We start from the raw sequence: 21,760 nt of genomic DNA, 5'->3' as shown, positions 1-21,760 counted from the left end.
TGCCAATGCCTCTGACTGTGTGGGTCACAATAAACTGTGGACAATTCTGAAAGAGATGGGAAATCCAGACCACCTAACCTGCCTCTTGAGAAATCTGTATGCATGTCAGGAAGCAACAGTTAGAACTGGATATGGAACAACAGACTGGTTCCAAATAGGAAAAGGAGTACGTCAAGGCTGTATATTGTTACCCTGCTTATTTAACTTATATGCAGAGTACATCATGAGAAATGCTGGACTGGAAGAAACACAAGCTGGAATCAAGATTGCCCGGAGAAATATCAATAACCTCAGCTATGCAGATAACACCACCCTTATGGCAGAAAGTGAAGAGGAACTAAAAAGCCTCTTGATGAAAGTGAAAGAGGAGAGTGAAAAAGTTGGCTTAAAGCTCAACATTCAGAAAAGTAAGATCATGGCATCCAGTCCCATCACTGCATGGCAAATAGATTGGGAAACAGTGGGAACAGTGGCCCACTTTATTTTTTTGGTCTCCAAAATCACAGCAGATGGTGACTGCGGCCATGAAATGAAAAGATGTTTACTCCTTGGAAGGAAAGTTATGACCAACCTAGACAGCACATTCAAAAACAGAGACATTACTTTTTCAACAAAGGTCAGTCAAGTCAAGGCTATGGTTTTTCCAGTAGTCATGTATGGATGTGAGAGTTGGACTATAAAGAAAGCTGAACACCAAAGAATTAATGCTTTTGCACTGTGGTGTTGGAGAAGACTCTTGAGAGTCCCTTGGACTGCAAGGAGATCCAAGCAGTTCTTCCTATAGGAGATCAGTCCTGGGTGTTCATTGGAAGGACTGATGGTGAAGCTGAAACTCCAATACTTTGGCCACCTGATGCGAAGAGCTGACTCATTGGAAAAGGCCCTGATGATGGGAAAGATTGAGGTCGTCAGAAAGAGAAGGGGACCACAGTGGATGAGATGAGTGGATAGCATCACCGACTCAATGGACAGAGTTTGGGTAGACTCCAGGAGCTGGTGATGGACAGGGACACCTGGTGTGTTGCAGTTCATGGGGTCGCAAAGAGTTGTACATGACTGACCAACTGAACTGAACTGAACAAGAGTCAAATACAAAGAATTTTAAGAGAAGCAAAAGAAAAAGAGAAGTTGCATTCAAGGGGACCCTGTAAGGTTATTGGGTGAGTTCTCAACAGAAACTGTTCTGATCAGCAGAGAATGGAATGAGTTATTCAAAATATTGAAAGAAAATAACTATCAACCAAGATTTCTACAGGTGGTGAAGCACAAGCAATCCTTCAGAAACAAAGAAGGGATAAAGATTTTATGAACAAGTAGAATCTGAGAGAGTTCATTACCATCAGACCTGACTTCTTTGAGTGGAAGTATAAGTAGCCTAATTAACAGTGTAAGAACATTTAAAGCATAAATTTTGCTGGTAGTGGTAAGTATATAGTCATAGTTAGATTCCAACATGGCAGTTTTGGTGCATAACTCACAGAAGTTTAATTAAAAGTTAAGAAAAAAAAAAGAAAGATAACCATAACAATAATAATCTGTTCCTAGTTTTACAATATGGAAACATGTAAGTTACTGAAATAATAACCTAAAATGTGAGGAAAAGTTGAAGTAAAAGCCTAAAATTTATTAATTCTACAAGTTGAGTTGTGATCAGTTTAAAATAGGATGTTTCAAGCGTAAAATATTTTACGTTATCCTCATGGTAACTGGAAGAGAAAGCCCTGTAGTTATTACATAAAAGAACACAGAAAGAATTCAAAGCACACTGAAACCGAAAGACACTGAAACACACACAGAAAAGATAGCAGGATAAGAAATAAGGAACATTGGATCTAGAGAGGAGCAGAAAACCATTCAAACAATGGGGATAGAAAGTTCTTTCCAATCAATAATTACTTTCAATGTAAACGGATAAAATTCTCCAATCAAAATACTTAGAATGGGTAAATTAAAAAAAAAAAAAACAAACCAAGATCCAACAATACATTTCCAAGGGAGTGGATCAAGATGGTGAAGAATTAGGACATGGAGCTCACCCTTCACACAAATTCTTCAAAAATATATCTGCATATGGAACAGTTCTTGCAGAAAATCTACTGATCTCTGCAGGAAGACCTCAGAGTTCAAAAAGGACAAGAAAATCTTTATATCTGAGTAGGACAAAGCAAAAAAGAAAAAGAAAGAGAGAGAAAGGAGTGGGGATGGAACATGTGCTCCTGGAGGGAGCTGTGAAAGAGGAGAGGTTTCCGCACACTGGGAAGTCCCATCATTGGCAAGGGGATCAGCCAGGACAGAGCAGGAGCTTTGAAGCCTCAGAGGAGAACACAGCCATTGGTCTCTGGAGGGTCAGTTGGAGCGAGACCTGCACAGGTGGTTGTCGTTGCTGCCAGGTTCCCCAGCCTGAGATGCTCATATGTTGGGGTGGGCGAGGGCTAGTTGCTGAGATTTGGGCTTCAGAAGTCAGTTTGGAGAATGGACATAGATTAGCTGCCTGGAGACAGCCTGAGGGGACAAGGATGTGGTTCTCCACAACCAAGGGAGTATGGGAAGAAGGGAAGAAGCCTGGGCCTGAATGAGGCAAGGCATCATTGTTGGGAGGCCCATGAGGAGGGCAGTGGGATTGCCTTAGGAGCTTTTTTCTCCATGAGTGTGTGCTCTCAGGCAGCAGGGCACCAGGCACATGAATTCCAGGGGTAGGTGCAAGCCTCTGCTTCCATCTCAGTCTCCAGAGGTGGGTGTGGACTGCTGATGCCATTGAGGGTCCCACGATTGGGCACCAGCTATGGCCCCCACCTCCCCAGGCACTCACCCTGTCAAGGGAATAATGGCCAACATACACTGAGGAAAGAGACAGCAAGCATCCAGCTCCTGAACAGGCCTTGGACCAAGGAAAATAAGGCTACACAAGCTACGGAGGGACACTCTCATATATAAACAGCATGGGAGAGTATAGAAACATATTCAAGGTCTTGCAACCTAGAATACTCTACTCAATAAGATTATCATTTAGAATAAGAGAGAAATAAATTTCTTAGAGAAGCAAAAACTAAAAGAACCCAGGAATACTAAACCTATCCTAAGAGATTTGAAAGACCTTCTCAAAGTAGAAAAGAAGCCGGAAGAAACAGGAGGTAGGAAATCAAAATTGGAAGTTAAATCACTTTAAAAAGCCAGTATAGACCAAAAATAAAAATGAAACTATCTGTGCAAGCGAAGATAAACTAAGCTCAAAGTTAACAGAAGAAAGAACCTGATAAAGATCAGAACTGGAGTGAATGAAACAGTGAAGAGAAAAATTATAGAAAATATTAACCAAACTGGTAGTTGGTTCTTTGAAAAGGTAAATGAAATTGATAAACTCTTAGCTAGACTAACCAGGAAAAAAGAGAAATGACACAAATGAACAAAATTATAAGTGAAAAAGGAGACATTACAAGAGAGTCTATAGAAATTCAAAGAATCTTAAGAAGCTACTATGAACAACCATAATGTTAGCAAACCAGACAACCTAAAAGAAATAGAAAAGTTCTTAGAAACATACAATTTTCTGTGACTGAAACAGGGAGGAATAGAAAATGTGAGTAGACTGATTACTAGTAAGGAGATTGAATCAGCAGTGAAAACTCTCCCAACTAAGAGCTGAGAGCCATATGATTCAGCAATTCTGTCAATACTTCTGCAAATACTTCCAAAATAAATGAAATCACTAACTCAGAAAGATCTCTGCACCCCTATGTTTATAGCAGTATGCTTGGAAACACAAATATTTATTGATGGATGAATGGATAAAGAAATTATGGTATATATAATATATATGTATATATACACACACACACAGAATATTATTTAGTCATTAAAAATGATGAAATCTTACTGTTTGTGACTACATGGCTGGCTCTTAAAGGCATTATCTTAAATGAAATAAGTTAGAAAAAGACCTATACTGTGTGATCTCATTTATAACTAGAAACTAAAACAAAATACCAAACTCATAGAAAAAGAAATCAGACATGTGATTACCAGATGTGGAGAGTAGGAGGAGAGGACATTACTGAACATATGAATGCTGGGGATGTAATGAACAACATGATGACTAGAGTTGACAGTGATGAGTGATATACAGGAATGTTGCTGAGAGCAAATCCTAGGAGTTCTCATCACAATGAAAAAGTGCTTTTCTTTTTTTCTGAAATTTTTATTGTACCTATATGAGAAGATGAATGTTAGCTGAACCTATTGTCATAATCATTTCATAATACACAGAAATCAAACCATTGCCTTCAACTTATACAGTGATGAATGTCAATTATTTCTCACTAAAAATGGGAAAAAAGATTATTACTATGTGTAAACCATTATTATGAGAACTGACACTTCCTGCACCCTCCGTCTGTATGAGACAATGATGACAAGGTAGCTTGGGTAGCTGGAAAACATGGTCTCTTAGTTGGAGAAACATTGAGGAGTGGCCCCCACTTAGCAAAGAGCTCCTGAGCAGATGCGTAGGGCTGAGGATTGAAACAGATGGAGGGAGAGAAGGAGTGATGTTCCAGCTGGTGGAACATCCTGGACAAAGGCTCAGCACTGACCCAAGTGGGCTACTGCTCAAGAGAAGTCCTGAATTGTGAGACCTCCTTGTGCACGTTTGTGGGAGTTAGGATTGTCACAAAATATAGGCTGAGAGGAAAACTCTCGTCCCTTTGCTATGGCCAGCAGGGGGAGAACCAGCTCTGGAGAGGGCTGACTTCAAATGGAACCCAGCTTTGCCTCTGACCAGCTGTGTGGCCCTGGAGGAGTCACTTCAATTCTCTGAGACTCAGTTACCGCACCTACTCCAAGAACCATTCACTGAATCGCTCAGTAGAAATCAGAATTGAGTGAGATGTAGTGTATAAAGATTGAACATGGGACTTCTCAGCACTGACAGTAATTCCAGTGTGTCGAGGCTGATATTCATCTTGTGCTCACCAGGTCTCAGACTCTGATTAAGCATTTTCCACACATTGACTCATTCAATCGTCACAACAGTGCAACAGGGAGGTTTTACTGTTAAGTCCATTGGGGAGATGAGAGATGTGTGGTTCTAGTAAGTTGCCTGAGATCACACAGCTAGCAACAGGCAGAGGCCAGGTGAAGCTCAGCTCTGTCCTACCTCTCACCTTATGCTGTGTCAGGAGCCCCGGTACAGGCTGAACTGAGGTCCTCAGCTCAGGAGAGCTGGTCCAAGGCCCCCTAGCTGCCCCAGGGGCCAAAGGGCCCCCTGGGGTGACTCGACCTCGTGAGGCAGCCTTCAGACAGAAGGCCCTGGAGTGAAGCAGCCACTGTGTGACCCTGGCCTCCATTAACCCAAGTCTACGGTGAGGGCAACAGTGGTTTTTCCTCACAGAATTGTGCACAGCACTGAGATGGCTCCTTGGAAAAATGGGCAAATGTTCCCTGGGCCTCTTGGCAGGAAGTTAGATGGCCTCCTGGAAAGGAGAGGCCCGATGACCCTGAGGTGATCGCCTGGGTCAGTTCTCTGCAGAGATGACACAGCTGTGAGTAAGGGGCTCTGTGTTCCCCACTCCAGGGCAAAGGGGAAACTGAGGGCATGCATGTTGGGGAGGAAGAAGGGCCACACAAGGACCTCAGCAGTCCTGGGTGGAAGAGACCAAGGCCAGGACAGCGGGACCTGCAGGGGCTGGGGAGAGGTGGCTCAGTACTGGGAGATGGGACATCACCGCTCTGAGCAAGTGATCCCATAGCCACGGCTTTAAATACGAGTCCTGCCACTTGCTACCCTGTAACGTCGGTATGTCGCTTGTCCTCTATGAGCCTCAGTTTCCTCATCTGTACAGTGGGGACAAGAGCAGAAGGGTGTTGTGAGGAGGTCATGAGGTCAGGTGTGCTGGGGAAGGCAGCCCTCCATCATGGTGGTGCTGTAGCGGAAGCCAAGTGAGGCTGTCTCTATGACACCTCAGGTCACTTTCTTGCCCATCCTGGGCCCCAGTGTTCCTGCTTGTAAGGCAAGGAGGAGAGGCTGGATAATCCCCAAACTCCCTTCCAGCTTTGGATCCAGGTCTCTGCTTACCTGGTTGCACATATCCCACATCCCCAAAAATCCCATTGGAAGAATGCAACAGACCATACAGGAGGTGCTGAAAGGGCTTTTTATTGCTGGGGGTGGAGGGTGACGAGCATAGGATGTCCTGACCGTGTGCACGAGTATCTGAGAGGTGTCCTTTGACTGGGCTCAGTTGTCACTCCTGGGGGATGGTGGCAGCACCGACCGCCCCAGAGGAAGACGGTACAGAGATTCAGTCAAGTCCCGGAACCAATCTGGAAGGAGACCCTGGTGTGAGGCATGGACATCCCGGGACCCTTACTTGCTCCTGGGTTCACCAGACATGGCTGCAGGAGTACTTTCCCCAAACCCTGGGAGCTCTGAGGCTTGGGGAGGGACTGGCACCTGTGGTTTGGGGTCTTCTCTGGCATCTGGCACTGACCCCTCTCATCCCCTCACCCTCCCAGCCCCCTCACCTAAGCAAAATGGCCAATGTAAAAAGACTGATCAGGGCCCAGAGGAGCCAGGGCCTAGGGCTCAGTTCAGGGATCAGGATCAGGGATCAGACTGAGATGTGATCTGGTCTTTATCTGTGACCAGTGTCAGGGCTGAGTCAACTACTGGAGTCAAAGCTCAGTCTGACTGTTCTGGGCTCAGTCAGGGAGCAGAACTGAGCACAATCCGCGTGTCTGATTTAGGGTCAGGAGGTGGTCTGTGACCGAGATCAGGGCTGAGTCTGCCACTAGAGAAAGAAGAGAAGCCAAGCTTGTTTCTGCTTCTCCACAGGCCCCTGGGGGCGGGAGTCTTATCCTCTCTCAGCCCGGGGCCCTGGACCCAGCCCTCACCAGCAGGCAGGCATCCCAGCGGTTTCCTCATCTGCCCTCTTCATTTTTCATGAGGTTCACCTGAAGGAACACAATGAATAGTAGTTCTCAGGCTCTAGCACTGGAAATCAGAATACAAATCAGACAGTGACTGCCAGCCTCCAGCAGGTCAGACTTGACAGCCACGGGACCGCACTTGTGTGTCACTCCATCTATCTGAGCCTCAGCTAGTTCATCTGTAAAATGGGTATCCTGACACTACCCATCCCCACAGGGTCATTGCAAGGATCCAGTGGGATAGTATGTAAGAAGCACAGATCAATGGCCCAACGAGCGGTGTCTGTGGCTATTTTCTAGAAGAACCGCCTCCAGGACCCTGATGCTTCACTCATCCCATTTCTGTTGCTCACAATCCCAGCAACCCCAGCCATACAAGGAAAGCTCCCGCGGGCTGGGGGGGAACCACACCTCCTCATAAGAAGGGAAAGGGAAGGGGCGGTTTTTATCATCAATGCCTTCTGGATATTAGGCTTTTCTGCTTTTTCTTTAAATCCATTCATCAGCTAAGCCATGTTTACAATCTCCTTTCACCTGGGAGGAACCTGAGGCTCAGAGAGGCGGAGCCAGTTGACCAGGACTGCACAGTTGCTAAGTAGCAGATCCAGGGTTTGAATCCAGATCTGGCCCGTCCTCTTTCTCACATCATTCTGGGCATCAGGTTCTGCCAGTGGGACAAAGGAGGGCAGTAGAAGCTCTCAAATGCTGACAGAGACCCTCAGTCTGCAGGGACCCCTCCAACCACACTCTCTTGACTTGTTGAGGATGAAGGGTCCTCAGCTTCTCCAGGATCCCCTGACCAGACCTGCTGGTGCTATAGGCATAGGGCGGCATACCACCCCCGGTGAGGCTGCGGAGGGAGCCTCCTCTCCACTTCCCCAGGCTGTGACTTACCGATGAGCTTCTTAACACACTCTGCATCCAGGCTTTCAAGGAGCTTGAGGAATCGTGGGCACAGCTGAGGGTCATACAGAGCCAGGGAAAGAGAGAGAGACACACGCAGAGAGAATTGGAAAGAGGGAAGGAAAGAAAGAGGTGAAGAGGTGAGGAAGGAGAGGAGAGTTGGGAGAAGGAAGAGGACTGGTTATTACCTGCTACGAGCACCCTGCCGCCACCCACAGAGATGCTCACTACTTGGGGCCTCAGAACTTCTGACCCTTAGGATTCTAGCACAGTGGAAACCTAGAAGGCCCATATCTGAGATCCAGAGGACACTAGAACCCTAAAACCCTCAGAACATTATAATCCCAGTACCTTAAGTATCTAGACTGTAAGCATCCCATATCCCTGTGCTCTTAGAAACCTTGTCCTTTGGACTCTGAAACCTCAAGGGTCAAATGGGGCCCTGGGAATCATAGAGAAGTGTTTCTCACAATTTTGTGTGCATACAACTCCTCGAGGATCTCGTTAAAAGGCAACTTAATGAGCAGCAGGTCTGGAGTGGCACATAAGGGTCTGCATTCTAAAAAATGCCCAGGGAAGGTCAGTGCTGCTGGTCTGGCAACCACAGTTTTAGCAGGGACCCTCCAGTTCAATAAACCTCAGGGCATCCTGGAGGATTAAAAAACAACAACAACAACCCCAGATTGCAAGCCCCCTTCCAGAGTAACTAATTTAGAATCTTTGGAATTTAGGGCACATGGTACATACAGTTTTGTATATGATACATAGGAATCTGACCTATGGTATGTACAGATTTTGTATTTAAATAAATTAATAAAGTATTGAAATAAGAAAAATATTAGCTAAAAGGTCTATTGGCAGTCCATGGGTATGGCAAATGGTTCAAGTGTGGGACCCAGTGATTTCAGCTCATGTTGGGCCCCTTTTCTCCTCCTCAGGCCAGGCTGAGTGAAGTGGGGCAAAGGGAGTAGCAACTGACAACTCAAAGGGAAGTTGTCCCCTCAGAAAGAAAGGTGCCCAGAGAGTACAGCCCACCCACGGAATGACACACCTGCCCCCACCAGGTGTGGTTTTACACCCCCAGGAGTGGGTGACTCACCTCATCCTGCACTACAGAGGACACCACCCTCCTCGCAAGGTTGACTCCAATGTCCACAACATTGTTGAGCAATCCAAAGCGGCTGGAGAAGAGAGGAAATTGATAAAGGTCAGTGAAGTTGGCAGAGCGGCCAAGGAGGAGCAGTGGGAAAGAGGGTGGAATATGGTGGAGCTCCCTGAAGTCAGGCGACTTGAGCCTCTACCCAGGGGGATCATCACTTAGAACCCTATGGTTGACCAGCAGCCCACACCAGTAGCTCATGAGCATCTCATCACAATCCTGAGACCTCATCCATCCATCCATCCATCCATTCTTTATCCATCCATCCATCTAGCCATCCATTCATTTATTCGTCAGTACATATTTATAGAACACTAACTATATGCTGGGAACCAAGCCTGACTTAGGACACAGTGATGAACAAAGCACAAGCAGCTTCTAATATGGTACCTAAATATTAGATTGGTTAAAATGTTCATTCAGTCTATGTTCGATACAGGATACAGGATGCTTGGGGCTGGTGCATGGGGATGATCCAGAGAGATGATATGGGGTGGGAGGTGGGAGGGGGATTCAGGATTGGGAGCTCGTATACATCCATGGGCTGGATTCATGTCAATGTATGTGAAAATCAATACAGTAAAATAAAGCAAAAATAAAATTAAAAAAATTAAAAAGCAAAGTAAATAAATAACTAAATAATAAAAAATAAAACTGTGCCAAACTAAAAAAAAAAAAAAAGTTCATTCAGAGCTTTCTGTAACATCTTATGGAAAAACCCAAATAAATTTTTTGGCCAACCCCGCATTAAACAAGTTTTCCTAAGGCTTGCTCCTTCCCACCATCAGCTCTCAGCATAACTTTCACCACTTCAGGGCAGCCCTCCCTGACTGCTTGCCTAAGGTAGGACTTTGTATCAGTTTGTATCACAGCACTCTGTTAAGTGTGCTGCACTGCTCAGGGATCTTTGCCATCTGACATTTCCCGAGTGAGTTCTTTATTGCTGGACTGAATGCACTCCTGTCTGCCTTCCCCTCAAGAGCATAAGCTCCATGAGAGCACGGTCCTTGCTTGCAGTCACCATAAATTCTCCAGAGCTCAGAAAGGCAGCTGCTTGGCATAGAACAGATGCTCAACGTGTTTTTGGCTGAAGGAGGACAGGAAACAAACATACAACTAAATACATAATGACAACTTATGACAAGTATTGAGAAAGGTATGAGTAGATTTTCCAAGAGAGAAGAGGAGGAACCTTGTTTTAGACTCTGAAGGATGAGATGTACAATAAGACGGAATGTGGGAAAGGTGTTCGAGACTAGGTTCCAGAGCAGCCTGTGCACAGACCTTGAGTGGAAGGAGTTTTTCTGAGACTCAGAGCAAACGCTGGTATGTCTAGAGCAGAGTGAGCAAGGGGGAGAGCACAGTGATATGAGGGTGGATCCAGATCAGGCAGAGCCTCAGTAGCCCTGGGGAGAGCTTGAGATTCCACCCATGGCGGAGAGAAAACCCCCAAAAGGATTTGGAGCAGCAGAGTGGAATGGTATTTCACAGATATGGACACAGAGACCCAGAAGGCTGGATGATTTCCCTGGGGCTATAGGCCAGGCAGTGTCTAGCAGGGCTCAGGCATTTGGGCTTATATTAGTCTTTCCAAGTGATGATAGGCTGCAGGGCCTATCTTTGGTTTGGGGGGTCCCTATGCAACCTGTGATCAGATCCCTTGTTGGGGCAGGATGGACTGACCTGTACTCATGGCTCAGCCTTGATACCTGCCAAAGCCAACCTGGCCCGTCTTCAGCTTCCAGACCACTCCTCCTCTCCCAGCCAGGACCAGAGTCAGCCTTTTTCTCTCTACCATCTTCCCTGGGCAAAACCTGCTTTTTCAACCACACAGTTTAAGATCTAGATTTTGTGGGTTACTGGAGATCAGTGATTTAAATGGAGATAATTTCTCAAGGTCTCATTTTGAGAATCTCCATTGAGTGAAAGATGATTAGGGCACAATCTGAAATTAGAACCCGCAGCATGAAAAATTCTTAAAGATATGGGAATATTAGACCACATGACCTGCCTCTTGAGAAACCTATAGGCAGGTCAGGAAGCAACAGTTAGAACTGGACATGGAACAACAGACTGGTTTCAAATAGGAAAAGGAGTACGTCAAGGCTGTATATTGTCACCCTGCTTATTTAACTTATATGCAGAGCACATCATGAGAAACGCTGGACTGGAAGAAACACAAGCTGGAATCAAAATTGCCCGGAGAAATATCAATAACCTCAGCTATGCAGCTGACACCACCCTTATGGCAGAAAGTGAGGAGGAACTAAAGAGCCTCTTGATGAAAGTGAAAGAGGAGAGAGAAAAAGTTGGCTTAAAGCTCAACATTCAGAAAATGAAGATCATGGCATCTGGTCCCATCACTTCATGGGAAATAGATGGGGAAACAGTGGAAACAGTGTCAGACTTTATTTTTTGGGGCTCCAAAATCACTGTAGATGGTGATTGAGTCCATGAAATTAAAAGACGCTTACTCCTTGGAAGGAAAGTTATGACCAACCTATACAGAGTGAAGTAAGCCAGAAAGAAAAACACCAATACAGTATACTAACACATATATATGGAATTTAGGAAGATGGCAATGACGACCCTGTATGCAAGACAGGAAAAAAGACACAGATGTGTATAGCGGACTTTTGGACTCAGAGGGAGAGGGAGAGGGTGGGATGATTTGGGAGAATGGGAATTCTAACATGTATACTATCATGTAAGAATTGAATCACCAGTCCATGTCTGACGTAGGGTGCAGCATGCTTGGGGCTGGTGCATGGGGATGACCCAGAGAGATGTTGTGGGGAGGGAGGTGGGAGGGGGGGGTCATGTTTGGGAACGCATGTAAGAATTAAAGATTTTAACATTTAAAAAATATAAATAAATAAATAAATAAATAAAAGAAAAGCAGAGACATTACTTTGCCAACAAATGTCCATCTAGTCAATGCTATGGTTTTTCCAGTGGTCATGTATGGATGTGAGAGTTGGACTGTGAAGAAAGCTGAGTGCCAAAGAATTGATGCTTTTGCACTGTGGTGTTGGAAAAGACTCTTGAGAGTCCCTTGGACTGCAGGGAGATCCAACCGGTCCATCCTAAAGGAGATCAGTCCTGGGTGTTCATTGGAAGGACTGATGCTGAAGCTGAACCTCCAGTACTTTGGCCACCTCATGAGAAGAGTTGACTCATTGGAAAAGACCCTGATGCTGGGAAAGACTGAGGCAGGAGGAGGAGGGGACGACAGAGGATGAGATGGCTGGATGGCATCACCAATTCTATGGACATGACTTTGGGTAAACTCTGGGAGTTGGTGATGGACAGGGAGGCCTGGTGTGCTGCGATTCATGGGGTTGCAAAGAGTCGGACACCACTGATCGACTGAACTGAACTGAACTGAGCAGGGTTTATTCTTGCCTGCTCCTAACTAGAGGCAAGATGGTAAACGCAATATATTATTATTGTTATTATCATTATTTCAGGGACAGTATATAATAAGAGAAGGGTCAGTTCTTCAAGTAGATGTAACAATGCTAAATGTGCATGTAACAGAGCTTCAAAAACCATGAAGCAAAAACAAATAAAGATTAAAGGTGAAATACACAACTTCACAGTTATGGTTTGAGAGGTCAACACTCCCGTCTTGGTAATGGGAAGACTCGAGAGACAGAAAATAAGGATAGATATTACTATTACTGAAAGCTTAGTATGTGCTTGGCCAAATATTCTCTGAGTATGCTATGCATTTTCTCATTTGGTCAACATAGTAGCCTATGAGTTAGGTAATGTTACCAACCTTAGTATACAGATATGATAGCTAAAGCTTCTATAGGCTAAATTGATTACAAAGACCCAAGTGAGTGGCAAAGCTAACTTGACTCCAGAGTCTGAACTTTTTTTTTTTTTAACCATACTCTGCTCCCTCCCAGGTAAGGAATAGGGCTGAAATTATGGGTCCCAGCTCCTCTGGAATTCCTTGCTCTGCTGAGATGTGTTGGCCTGACCTGTGCAGCACCGTGAGTGAGATGCTTTCTGGGTTGTTGGGGCATTCTCCCACGACCACCTTGGAGGCACCAGTCTCGGTATCAGTTTCAATGCTGACAGTAGTTTGGAGGTCCACATTGAGGGCCAGGTCGACAATCTCACCCAACAGAGGCCTACAGGGAATAAGATTCACAGTGAACAGAGGTGGAGAAGTCTCTTCATGTTGCTTACACGAGTCTCTCTCTCTAGATGGCCATTGCATGGGATATCTATGGATAAAGTCAATAGTGCATAAATTTTTTATGAAATCTACATTCTTAATTAGGTATTACTTTTCTGGCCCCATGGGTTTCGCTCGTATGAAATTTTTATACAGTATCACACCGATAAATAAAGTAAAAATAATGGTTAATATTTCTTGAGCACAAACTGTGTTAAGTATTTCACAAAAGTCTTTTACTTGAATTAAGTGATTTAATCTTAACAGCAGTACTGTGAGGGGAAAAATACTATCACTATCTCAATTTTCAGAGTGAGGAAATGTTTGGAATAGAGAGATTAAGTAACTATCCCAAGATCTCATATCCAATGAATGATGAAATCGCAGTACACTTAATTTATAAAGACTCTTCTACACATCTGCATTTTCCTTTTCCTTCGTAGTTAAAAAGCAATTAAAATACTTAGGAATTATTGTTTCTAATATAACTTCTATAATTAATGAATTAATAAAATTCCTAATATAATTATACTTTCCATATAATTTCACATGCCTTTCATTACATACTGTACACTACTATATGGCCATACTGGTGACTGCTATTTAAAGAGAATCTTGAGAGAAACAATGATGCTGGAGGAAACTTTGCCTAAGAGTTGTAAATGTTCATGTCTTCTCAATTTTCAGCCATTATGATTATATAAGTTTTATGATTTTGGAAATGTATTTCATGGAGGATTTAAAAAAAGAGAGATTTGGTTCTGGGCAGTGTTTCTTAGAACATGTTAAATGTTAGGATTTAGGAGTTGCAAAGGCCTCCTTGTTTTACTGATTGGGAGACCAAGGCAGCAGATTCCAGACTGGAGACCTATTGGCCATACCTCACTGCCTCTCCCAACCCTCAGATTCCAAGGCTACTCACAGGTTCACGGTGACGTCAGCAGTGATGGGGATCTTCACGTCAGCACCGTTGTCAGAAGCTTCGAATGTGATATCCGGGACTTGGACATTCTTGATTCTCACCCTGTGTAAAAACCACAATGTACCCTTGTCACTCCTGACAGCCATTGCTTGGCTCTTCTCTATGCCAGCTTTGTGCTGAGTTTTGAGCCTCATGGACTTTGCCTGCTTTGGTCTTCATGAGAGCCCTGCTCAGAGGCTGAATTCTCTCCATTGGATGGCATGGCAGACTGAGGATCAGACAGCTGTGATTTCCTCAAGACGCCAAGGGTGAATATGTGCCAGAGCCAGTATTTGCTTTTTTGTTTTTGCTTTTAGCTGAAGTGTAGCTGCTTTACAATGTTGTGTTAGTTTCAGGTGGACAGCAGAGTGATCCAGGTAGACATATGTATGTTTATAGAGGTATCTTTATTTCAGATTCTTCTACCTTACAGGCTATTACAGAATATTGAGTATAGTTCCCTGTGCTATATAGTAGGTCCTTGCTGGTTGTTTACTGTATATATAGTAGTGTGTATATGTTAATGCCTGGAGTAGGAAATGGCAGCCCATTTCAGTATTCTTGCCTGCACAATCCCATGGACAGAGGAGACTGTTGTGCTATGGTCCATAGGGTTGTAAGGAGTTGGACAAGACTGAAGCAACTTAGCATATGTTAATACAAAACTCCTAATTTCTCCCCCACATTGCTTTCCCTTCTGGTAACCATGAGTTTGTTTCTTTGTCCACAGGTCTGTTTTGTATAAGACCTCTTGTATCATATTTTAGATTCCATATATGAGTGGTATCATATGGTATATGCTTTTCTTCTGCCTGACTTACTTCATTTACTATGATAACCTCTATGCCCATCCTTCTGTTGCTGCAGACAGCATTATTTCATTCTTTTTATGCAGAGACAGAATTTGAACCCAGAACTGCTGACTCCCAGATGTTATGTGTGGAGCCACCTATGTGGCGTGAATTCTAGTTTTCTCTCTCCTGAGGCCATTCAGACTTTTATACTCAGCTATATTCAGAGAAGAAATGTCTTATTCCTTAGAAAAGGGACTTTAGGCATCAGCAAACAGATAGAGGTGAGGGAGAAGAGAATCATCATCGTGACCCTGAAATCAGAGTGGGAGGGTCCAGACCCATGAGATGCTCACAGGCCCTGCAGCCCTGACTCTAATTTCCCCAAGATCTGGCAGAGCTGGCCTCAGACCGCTTCTGCTCTGCAAAAACACACAAGGTTTATTCATCTTTCTTTCTCTTATATTAAACTTACCTCCCCAAAGATATATATTCTCTTTTCTGGGAGCAAAGATCTCCAACATGAAGCATCAACTCACCCTGTAAGGCTGTATACTACTTGAAAAATTCTAGAAATGAGTTGTTCCAACAAATTCTCTGTTTCCTGGGTCTCCTCCACCACCTTGTGTGAACACCTGAATTCCAATTCAGTCTTCAAATTCTGAAAGATAGCTGCAAAAACAATCTCTCTTTAGTGTAGTACACAACTTAAGAAGCAGTTCCTAGGCACCAGGTACTAATGAGACTATTTTCCTAGGTTATTTCATTTCATAACACCTTCATAAAGTAGATATTACTATCATATGTGATTTCAGATGAGGAAATAAAGGATCAAAAGATTAAGAAATGGGCCAAAGTTGCACAGCTAGGAGACCTGGTTCCTAGTATGCTGCCTTCATGCTAATATATGCTCATCATTTCAACAAAGCGATCAATCTGTTATTGAGCAGGGAATAGATATTGATTGCACATCAGATTCTAGTAGTGAAGATTAAGGAGATGCTGATACAAACTGAGCATAAAATAAGAAATGGAAAATGTAGAATCAAAGAGAAAACATGGCTCCAAATTATTAAAGTGGCAAGTAGGAGTCCTGGATAGCAGGCCTAGAAAGCAGTGATTCATTCAGGAGCAGGAGGACAGACAGTCCTAACAGAGGGTCTTTCAGAGAAAAGAGGGATTTGATAGAGGAAGTGGCATGGCAGATGTAGAATGGCACAGTTGAAAAGAGTTCAGAATATACGTGTAGAAAAGAATTCAAATGAGAAACAGGAAGACAACAATGAGCTCAGAAAAAAACACACAAAAGGCTACAGGAAAAGATATGCAATCAGAGTACTCCAATTTGGCTCTGTAATAGACAATATCTACCTAATTATAACAGAGGCGGAAACTCCATCTGGTCCTATAGATAATCCAGACACTTCTGCTTCTGAACTCAGTTTTGTCAGCACTGAAACTGGAAAGTGGGTCCCTTTGAAGTTTGCCCAAGCCCTGGCAAGGTTTGAAAGGCCGTCATATACAGAAATTAGTTTCTCCTATAAAGAATGATTCTCAGGGTGCTGGTAATGTTTCCAGAATTTGTAAAGAAGGCCAAGTTCTTTCAAGAAATCAGAATTACAAGGTGTATGATTAACTAGAAATGTAGATAATTTAAAGCTACCTAGGCTAGGTAGAAATTCTTTTCCAGTTAGTTAATACAAAGTACTAAGAAAATTGAATAGCCCAGCAAAAGAATATGCCACAAATATAAATAAAACATTTAAGTTAAACCTGTAAATGACTAAAAAAATATGAACAATATGAGTGAATTTTTCATAATTAGAAAAAAGGAAAGTGACATGAATTATAACCTTTCTTCTGTGAGATTGGCAAAAAATTCAGCTGTCCAAAACAGTGCTGTCAGGGGAGTGGAATAAAAGGTAATCTCACAGACTCTTGGAGAAAATATTAGCATAGGGTATTATTTGTCAATATCTACTGTAATTTCAAATATGCATGCTTTTGAACTTTTGAAATGTCACTTTGAGGAATTTATCCTGTGAATATATTAGCAAAGTTTACCATGATATAAGATGTAAAGTGATATTCAGTTAAGTGTTGCTTGTTTCTAGAAAAATAATAAACAATGACCCAGGAACCAATTAGTCACCTCTCTTAGTAAACAACCCATAAAGAGGGCCCCTGCTATATAGCCTCTGGTAATACAGGCACAGTATTCGGCAGGAAGCTCCCAGGTGCCACTGACCATCACGATTGTTGACTCACTTTCAAGTGTACTGTCGAAGGTGTCAAGTCCTCTCTCAAGGCCAGATTTCAGCTTCCTCAGAACATCATTGCCACGAATGTCAAGAAGAGACGCTGAGGTCCCAGCAAGCAGGCCGCACAAGAGAACAAGTTTCCAAAGCTGAAACATCTTGTCCTGACACCTGGACAGTCATGGGAGGATCAGGAGTGAGAATTAGCCACGGGGAAACGGTATCTTTGATGAGCACCTATCACACTGACACTCAGCAGTCCTTGACAATAGACGTGGTTATCTCCTCTGTTTCAGATGGGCAGCCCAGGTCAGGAAGTTAGAGCAACTTGCCCAGAGATAAACAACTAGTGAAAGAAGGAGATACTATTTGAAAAGTCATGCCTGACTCCAGGTGAGAGCTCTTTACCACATGCTGGCTTCTCTGCCTGGAACATTTGTCTCTTCTTTTCATTTTCACCTGAGTCACTTCCTACTGACTCCAAATTCAGTAAGATATCATGTCCTCTAGGAAGATCACTCTAGACTCTCCCCAGAGTCTAGGTTAGGGGGCCCCACTCCACCATCTTGCTGCGTTCATTGTATGACCACAGTCCTGGGTACCAGTTAGGGAAGACTTGGCTGCCTTTCCCGTCAGGCTGTGCACCCCTTAGAGGAGGGATTGTGACGTATCTCACGATTGAATTCATTACACATAGTAAAAACCCTGCTCCTCGCTCACTACAACAAAATAAAGTTTGCTGAATAAAAGTATGAGCAAATAAATGGGCACCACATCATGAGCCTGCTTTGCTTGTCAGTTTGGCACTTGTCCTAATTGAATCTATTTCTTAATTTGCTCTAATCAAGATAGAAATGAACTGAATTAGACCAATCCCTCTGCCTCAAGCCCCACAGCCTTCTGAAGGCCTTAGGTGGGGTGACATTAGGTGGAAAGCCTGCCAGTCATGGGTTTGGAGGAAAATACTTACGAGTATTTCCTTGCTCACCTGCACAGCCTCCGGAATTCCGCTGGGTGCTGATGGCCCTTATATCTTCCAGATGGTGATGGGCAGGGAGGCTGCCCCCGGAAACAAGCCTTGTGTCCAGAGCCATCCAAGGAGACTCCAATGAAAATAACCCCTGTCCAGAGTGAATGCAGAGAGACTTCCGAAGCAAAGGTCACCCAGGATGATTGAATTGGAATCGGTGGATATGGAGAGGACTTTGTGCCAAGACTAAGAGCAGGTTCTTGTGCTGCCAAGACAGTGGCCATTGCAAGTGGGGGCTGGGATAAAGACCGAGAATGGATGAAGTGGAGAATGTTCTGGTAGAAGGACTCATGGTGATCATCCAGCTAAATTCCATCAGAATTTGGAAACGCAGGCTCAGAGGGAAATTATGATACTATTCGATCAGTACTTGGAACTCAGCTTGAGGTCTTCCAGAAAGACGGGGACAGATATGGGGCTAGAATTTGTGGCCCACAAAGGCAGGGTCAGTGACCAGTGAGGTCATTCTTTCCAAACCTTCTCTTATGTCTGAGTGCTCGCAGACATAAAATCCCTCACAGTAGAGCTGGCCCTAGGGCAAATGTTTTCAATTGTTCAGGACCACCCTCTTCCCTGTCTACCTACATCATTTAGCCAGTAGAGTTACTTCTGTGAGTGAACAAAATCTGCCTCTATAGGTACCCTCATGTATGCAAATTCCTATGCACACATGCCACTAACCCCTCTACTATCAATGCAGCGGCCAGAGGTTGAAGCATTCAGCTTCAAAACAGCAGCCCCATCAAGGCCTTGTGGTACTGTTCACTGCCACCCCAAACTCATCTACCTCTCCTTCCATAGCCCTGCTAAATTCCTTCTGTTCCAGAAAGATGTCAGCCCTTTTGCTGCCTTTGACCTCCACACAGACTGTTCCCTTTACCCAGAACTTGCCTGCCAAGTTGTCCCTGGCTCTCGACATCACCTTGCAAACTCTGTGCCGGCTCTCCTGAGGTGGTCCCTCCCCATCTTCCCCGAGCTCAGCTTCTTGCTGGCCTCTGTCACAGCAGATCATTTTCATTTGACTTTTCCCCTTCTTCTCTGTCCTCAGGAAGCTGCTACCACCCTTTCCTCTAGGGCTTTCCTCTCATGTGGGTCCCAAGACCCTGACCTGGCTCTAGAATGCTCCAAGCATCTCTGTGGCATCTGACAAGGCCGTCCACTCCCTGATAAGGTGGTGAGGGTCCCATCCTTAGAGATGCTTGGGAATTTGACCAGATGACTGCTAACATCCTGTGTGACTTGATGTGACTGTGAGCCATAATTCGGAATTTCCTTGGTGTCTCATTTGAAGATCATTGTGGCACATTTGTATGACTCTTGCTCCCAGGTTTCTTTCCTCCCTGAGTCTGGCTGCCCCATAGGGATATGGCTCCCTCAGGCTTCCGGCCTCTTTCCTTTCTCACCGGCCTGTCCTCCCAAGACCCACATCCACCTGGCCATGGCCTCCTGGGGTCACAAAGCCAGCTTTTTTTTGTCCTCTGGGGGCAGCAGTGAGTGGCATTCATCAGCCATGATGATCAGCTCCCAGTAGGGGCAGGTGAGTGCCAGGGCCTGGGCTTGGCACTGCAGGTCCACTTTCCCAACTGGTGCTCAGGACAGCTCTGTGAGGAGGTTCAGAAAGCCCCACTTTCTGGTTGAGGAAACAGAGGTTTAGGGAAAAGAGGTGACTGGCCCAGTTCTCACAAGGACAGGGCCCAATGTTTGGGTCCCCAGGGAAGGACATTTCACTCAGATCACCTTGAGGCCAGCTGGTGGGGCAAGAGAGTCGTTGGGCTTGAATACCCTGTTTATTCTTTGACCTCTGCTGTTTGAGTTGGTTGTAATGCCTGGTGCATTAGGCCCCTGTCTACCCGTAACAAGTGGTCCAGGAAGTGCAAATGCATGCCCACTTGGCATTAGGTTGGGAGCACCCACTAGTCACCCAGGGTTGTCTCCTCCATTTGCCCACCTGCATTTCAGTAGAAACTTGGAACACTGTCCTGGACATGATAGCAGCCAGGAGAATGTAGGGGTATGTCCAGCGGTTTCAGGAGTTAGCCTTCCTCACCCTGACTCTATTCCCACCATCAAAGCATAGGGCAGGTGCCCAAGACTTAGCCTGGATCATGGAGAACCTTGTCCACCAGAGCCTTGGGCCTGTCAGCAGATCACCCTCCCAGACTGTCTGTGCCCAGTTCTGCAAATATCTGTGGCCCCTCTTCCCCTGGTTGTGGGCACAGAGCTGAGGGCTGTGCAGAAACCCTGTGCAGAGAATTGTCCCTACTCAGGACACAGCCCAGGGGACTGAGTGTGATATAGTGAGCTCAGACCTGGTGTTGGCCCCAGGCTTCAGCTGCTAAAATAGGTAGTCAAGCTGTGTTTGGATCCTAGTGGCAAATGGAAATTAAAATGGTATTGAGGTGCTGGTGATCATACCTCGGCTCTAGAGCTGGGCCATGTGTGTTTGAATCCCCTCCTCCTGTTACTGGCTGTGCAGCCTGGACAAGGAGCTTCATCTCCTGGAGCCTCAGGTCCCCTGTGTGTGAAATGGGACTAAAGATGGGATTCTGCTCCAGGTGTGTGGTGAGGATGTGGTGGGATAATGTGTATGAAGGGCTGAGCATGAAGTAGGTCCCTGATATGCAGTGACACCAATGATGAAATGATGATGTCAGTTGTTTCTATTGTCAGGCCATTTCACTCCCCTCTACCTCAGGTCTCCCATCTATTCGTGGTCCCACCCCAGAGGGCTATGGAGAAGACTGAGAAGATAAAGGACTCAACATGCTGAATGCTTAAGCAATGGCTACTGCATTTCTTACTTTTGTATGCAGTAAAGACTGAATGAGATAAAATGGTCTCAGGCACCCAGTATACCAGTGTCCACAAATTCTGGCTCCCTTGGGTGATGGTGTATAGACGGCCCGTGACAGGTGTGCTCCTTGTGTGCTTCCTCATAAGCCTGTTTCCCTTCTAGGGCTGAGTTACCGAAGACAGTACCATGCTCTCAAATATGATCTGATTGAATGTAGGGATTTGATAGAGCTTTCTGGTAAGAAGCTGTCTCAGGCAGCTCCTGATCTTGGAGGGTTCAGGAGCTGATTAGTGATGTCTGCCACAAGTTCAGGAGGGAGGAGCGGAGGCACTCTGTGTGTGCCACTGTGGGACCTCGTCATATCCAAGAGCCCTGTAGCCAGTGATGGGCACACCAACACCACACATTCATGGACAGTGGGACTCTGGGACCTGCCTGGTGCTGGGAGAAGGTAATGGAGACCCTTATCTAGATTCCAGTCTTGGCCAGTAAATAACCTGCTTTGTCACTCTGAGTAACATGTTCATTTTCTCCCATGGTCTCTGTTGCCTCTAACTACAAAATGAACAGAGGTCCCCTGCAGATGGCTGACTCCTCAGGGCTCTGAGAGGTGGTCAGCAACATCTAAGGGATACTTGCTACATTCCCATCTGCTGGGCCACACCACATTCTTGCTTTGAGCATGAATTCCATCAGCTCCTTAGGCACAGTGATAACCACCCCCTCTCTGAAGCCATAAGGGCCAAAA

The 21,760-nt window shown here is 44.9% G+C and overlaps 1 protein-coding gene across 1 annotated transcript; it reads right to left on the bottom strand.

Moving 5' to 3' along the window:
* Nucleotides 1-6,135: 6,135 nt before the first annotated feature.
* LOC101115262 (short palate, lung and nasal epithelium carcinoma-associated protein 2B-like) lies at nt 6,136-18,189 on the bottom strand. Its single transcript, XM_027977080.2, has 9 exons — nt 18,159-18,189; nt 17,199-17,359; nt 15,470-15,602; nt 14,101-14,202; nt 12,979-13,131; nt 8,927-9,008; nt 7,819-7,882; nt 6,889-6,948; nt 6,136-6,318 (listed from the first exon to the last, which is right to left on the bottom strand). Exons 2-8 carry the CDS (start codon nt 17,344-17,346, stop codon nt 6,929-6,931), a joined length of 702 nt encoding a protein of 233 aa, XP_027832881.2. The 5' UTR covers nt 17,347-17,359; nt 18,159-18,189; the 3' UTR covers nt 6,136-6,318; nt 6,889-6,928.
* Between the last annotated feature and the right edge of the window lie 3,571 nt (nt 18,190-21,760).

This window comes from Ovis aries, chromosome 13 (genome assembly GCF_016772045.2).
Source record: "Ovis aries strain OAR_USU_Benz2616 breed Rambouillet chromosome 13, ARS-UI_Ramb_v3.0, whole genome shotgun sequence".
Taxonomy (NCBI): Eukaryota; Metazoa; Chordata; class Mammalia; order Artiodactyla; family Bovidae; genus Ovis; species Ovis aries.
The sequence above is the reverse complement of the archived record's forward strand: the minus strand, read 5'-3'. Positions and strand labels throughout refer to the sequence as shown.

Coding starts and splice junctions, on each gene's coding strand:
- LOC101115262 (XM_027977080.2), bottom strand. CDS start 17,346: ATGTTTCAGCTTTGGAAACTTGTTCTCTTGTGCGGCCTGCTTGCTGGG. Junction 15,603..17,198: donor CTTCGACAGTACACTTGAAA/GTGAGTCAACAA, acceptor TTGTTTTTGCAG/CTATCTTTCAGAATTTGAAG. Junction 7,883..8,926: donor CCTCTGTAGTGCAGGATGAG/GTGAGTCACCCA, acceptor TATGACCCTCAG/CTGTGCCCACGATTCCTCAA.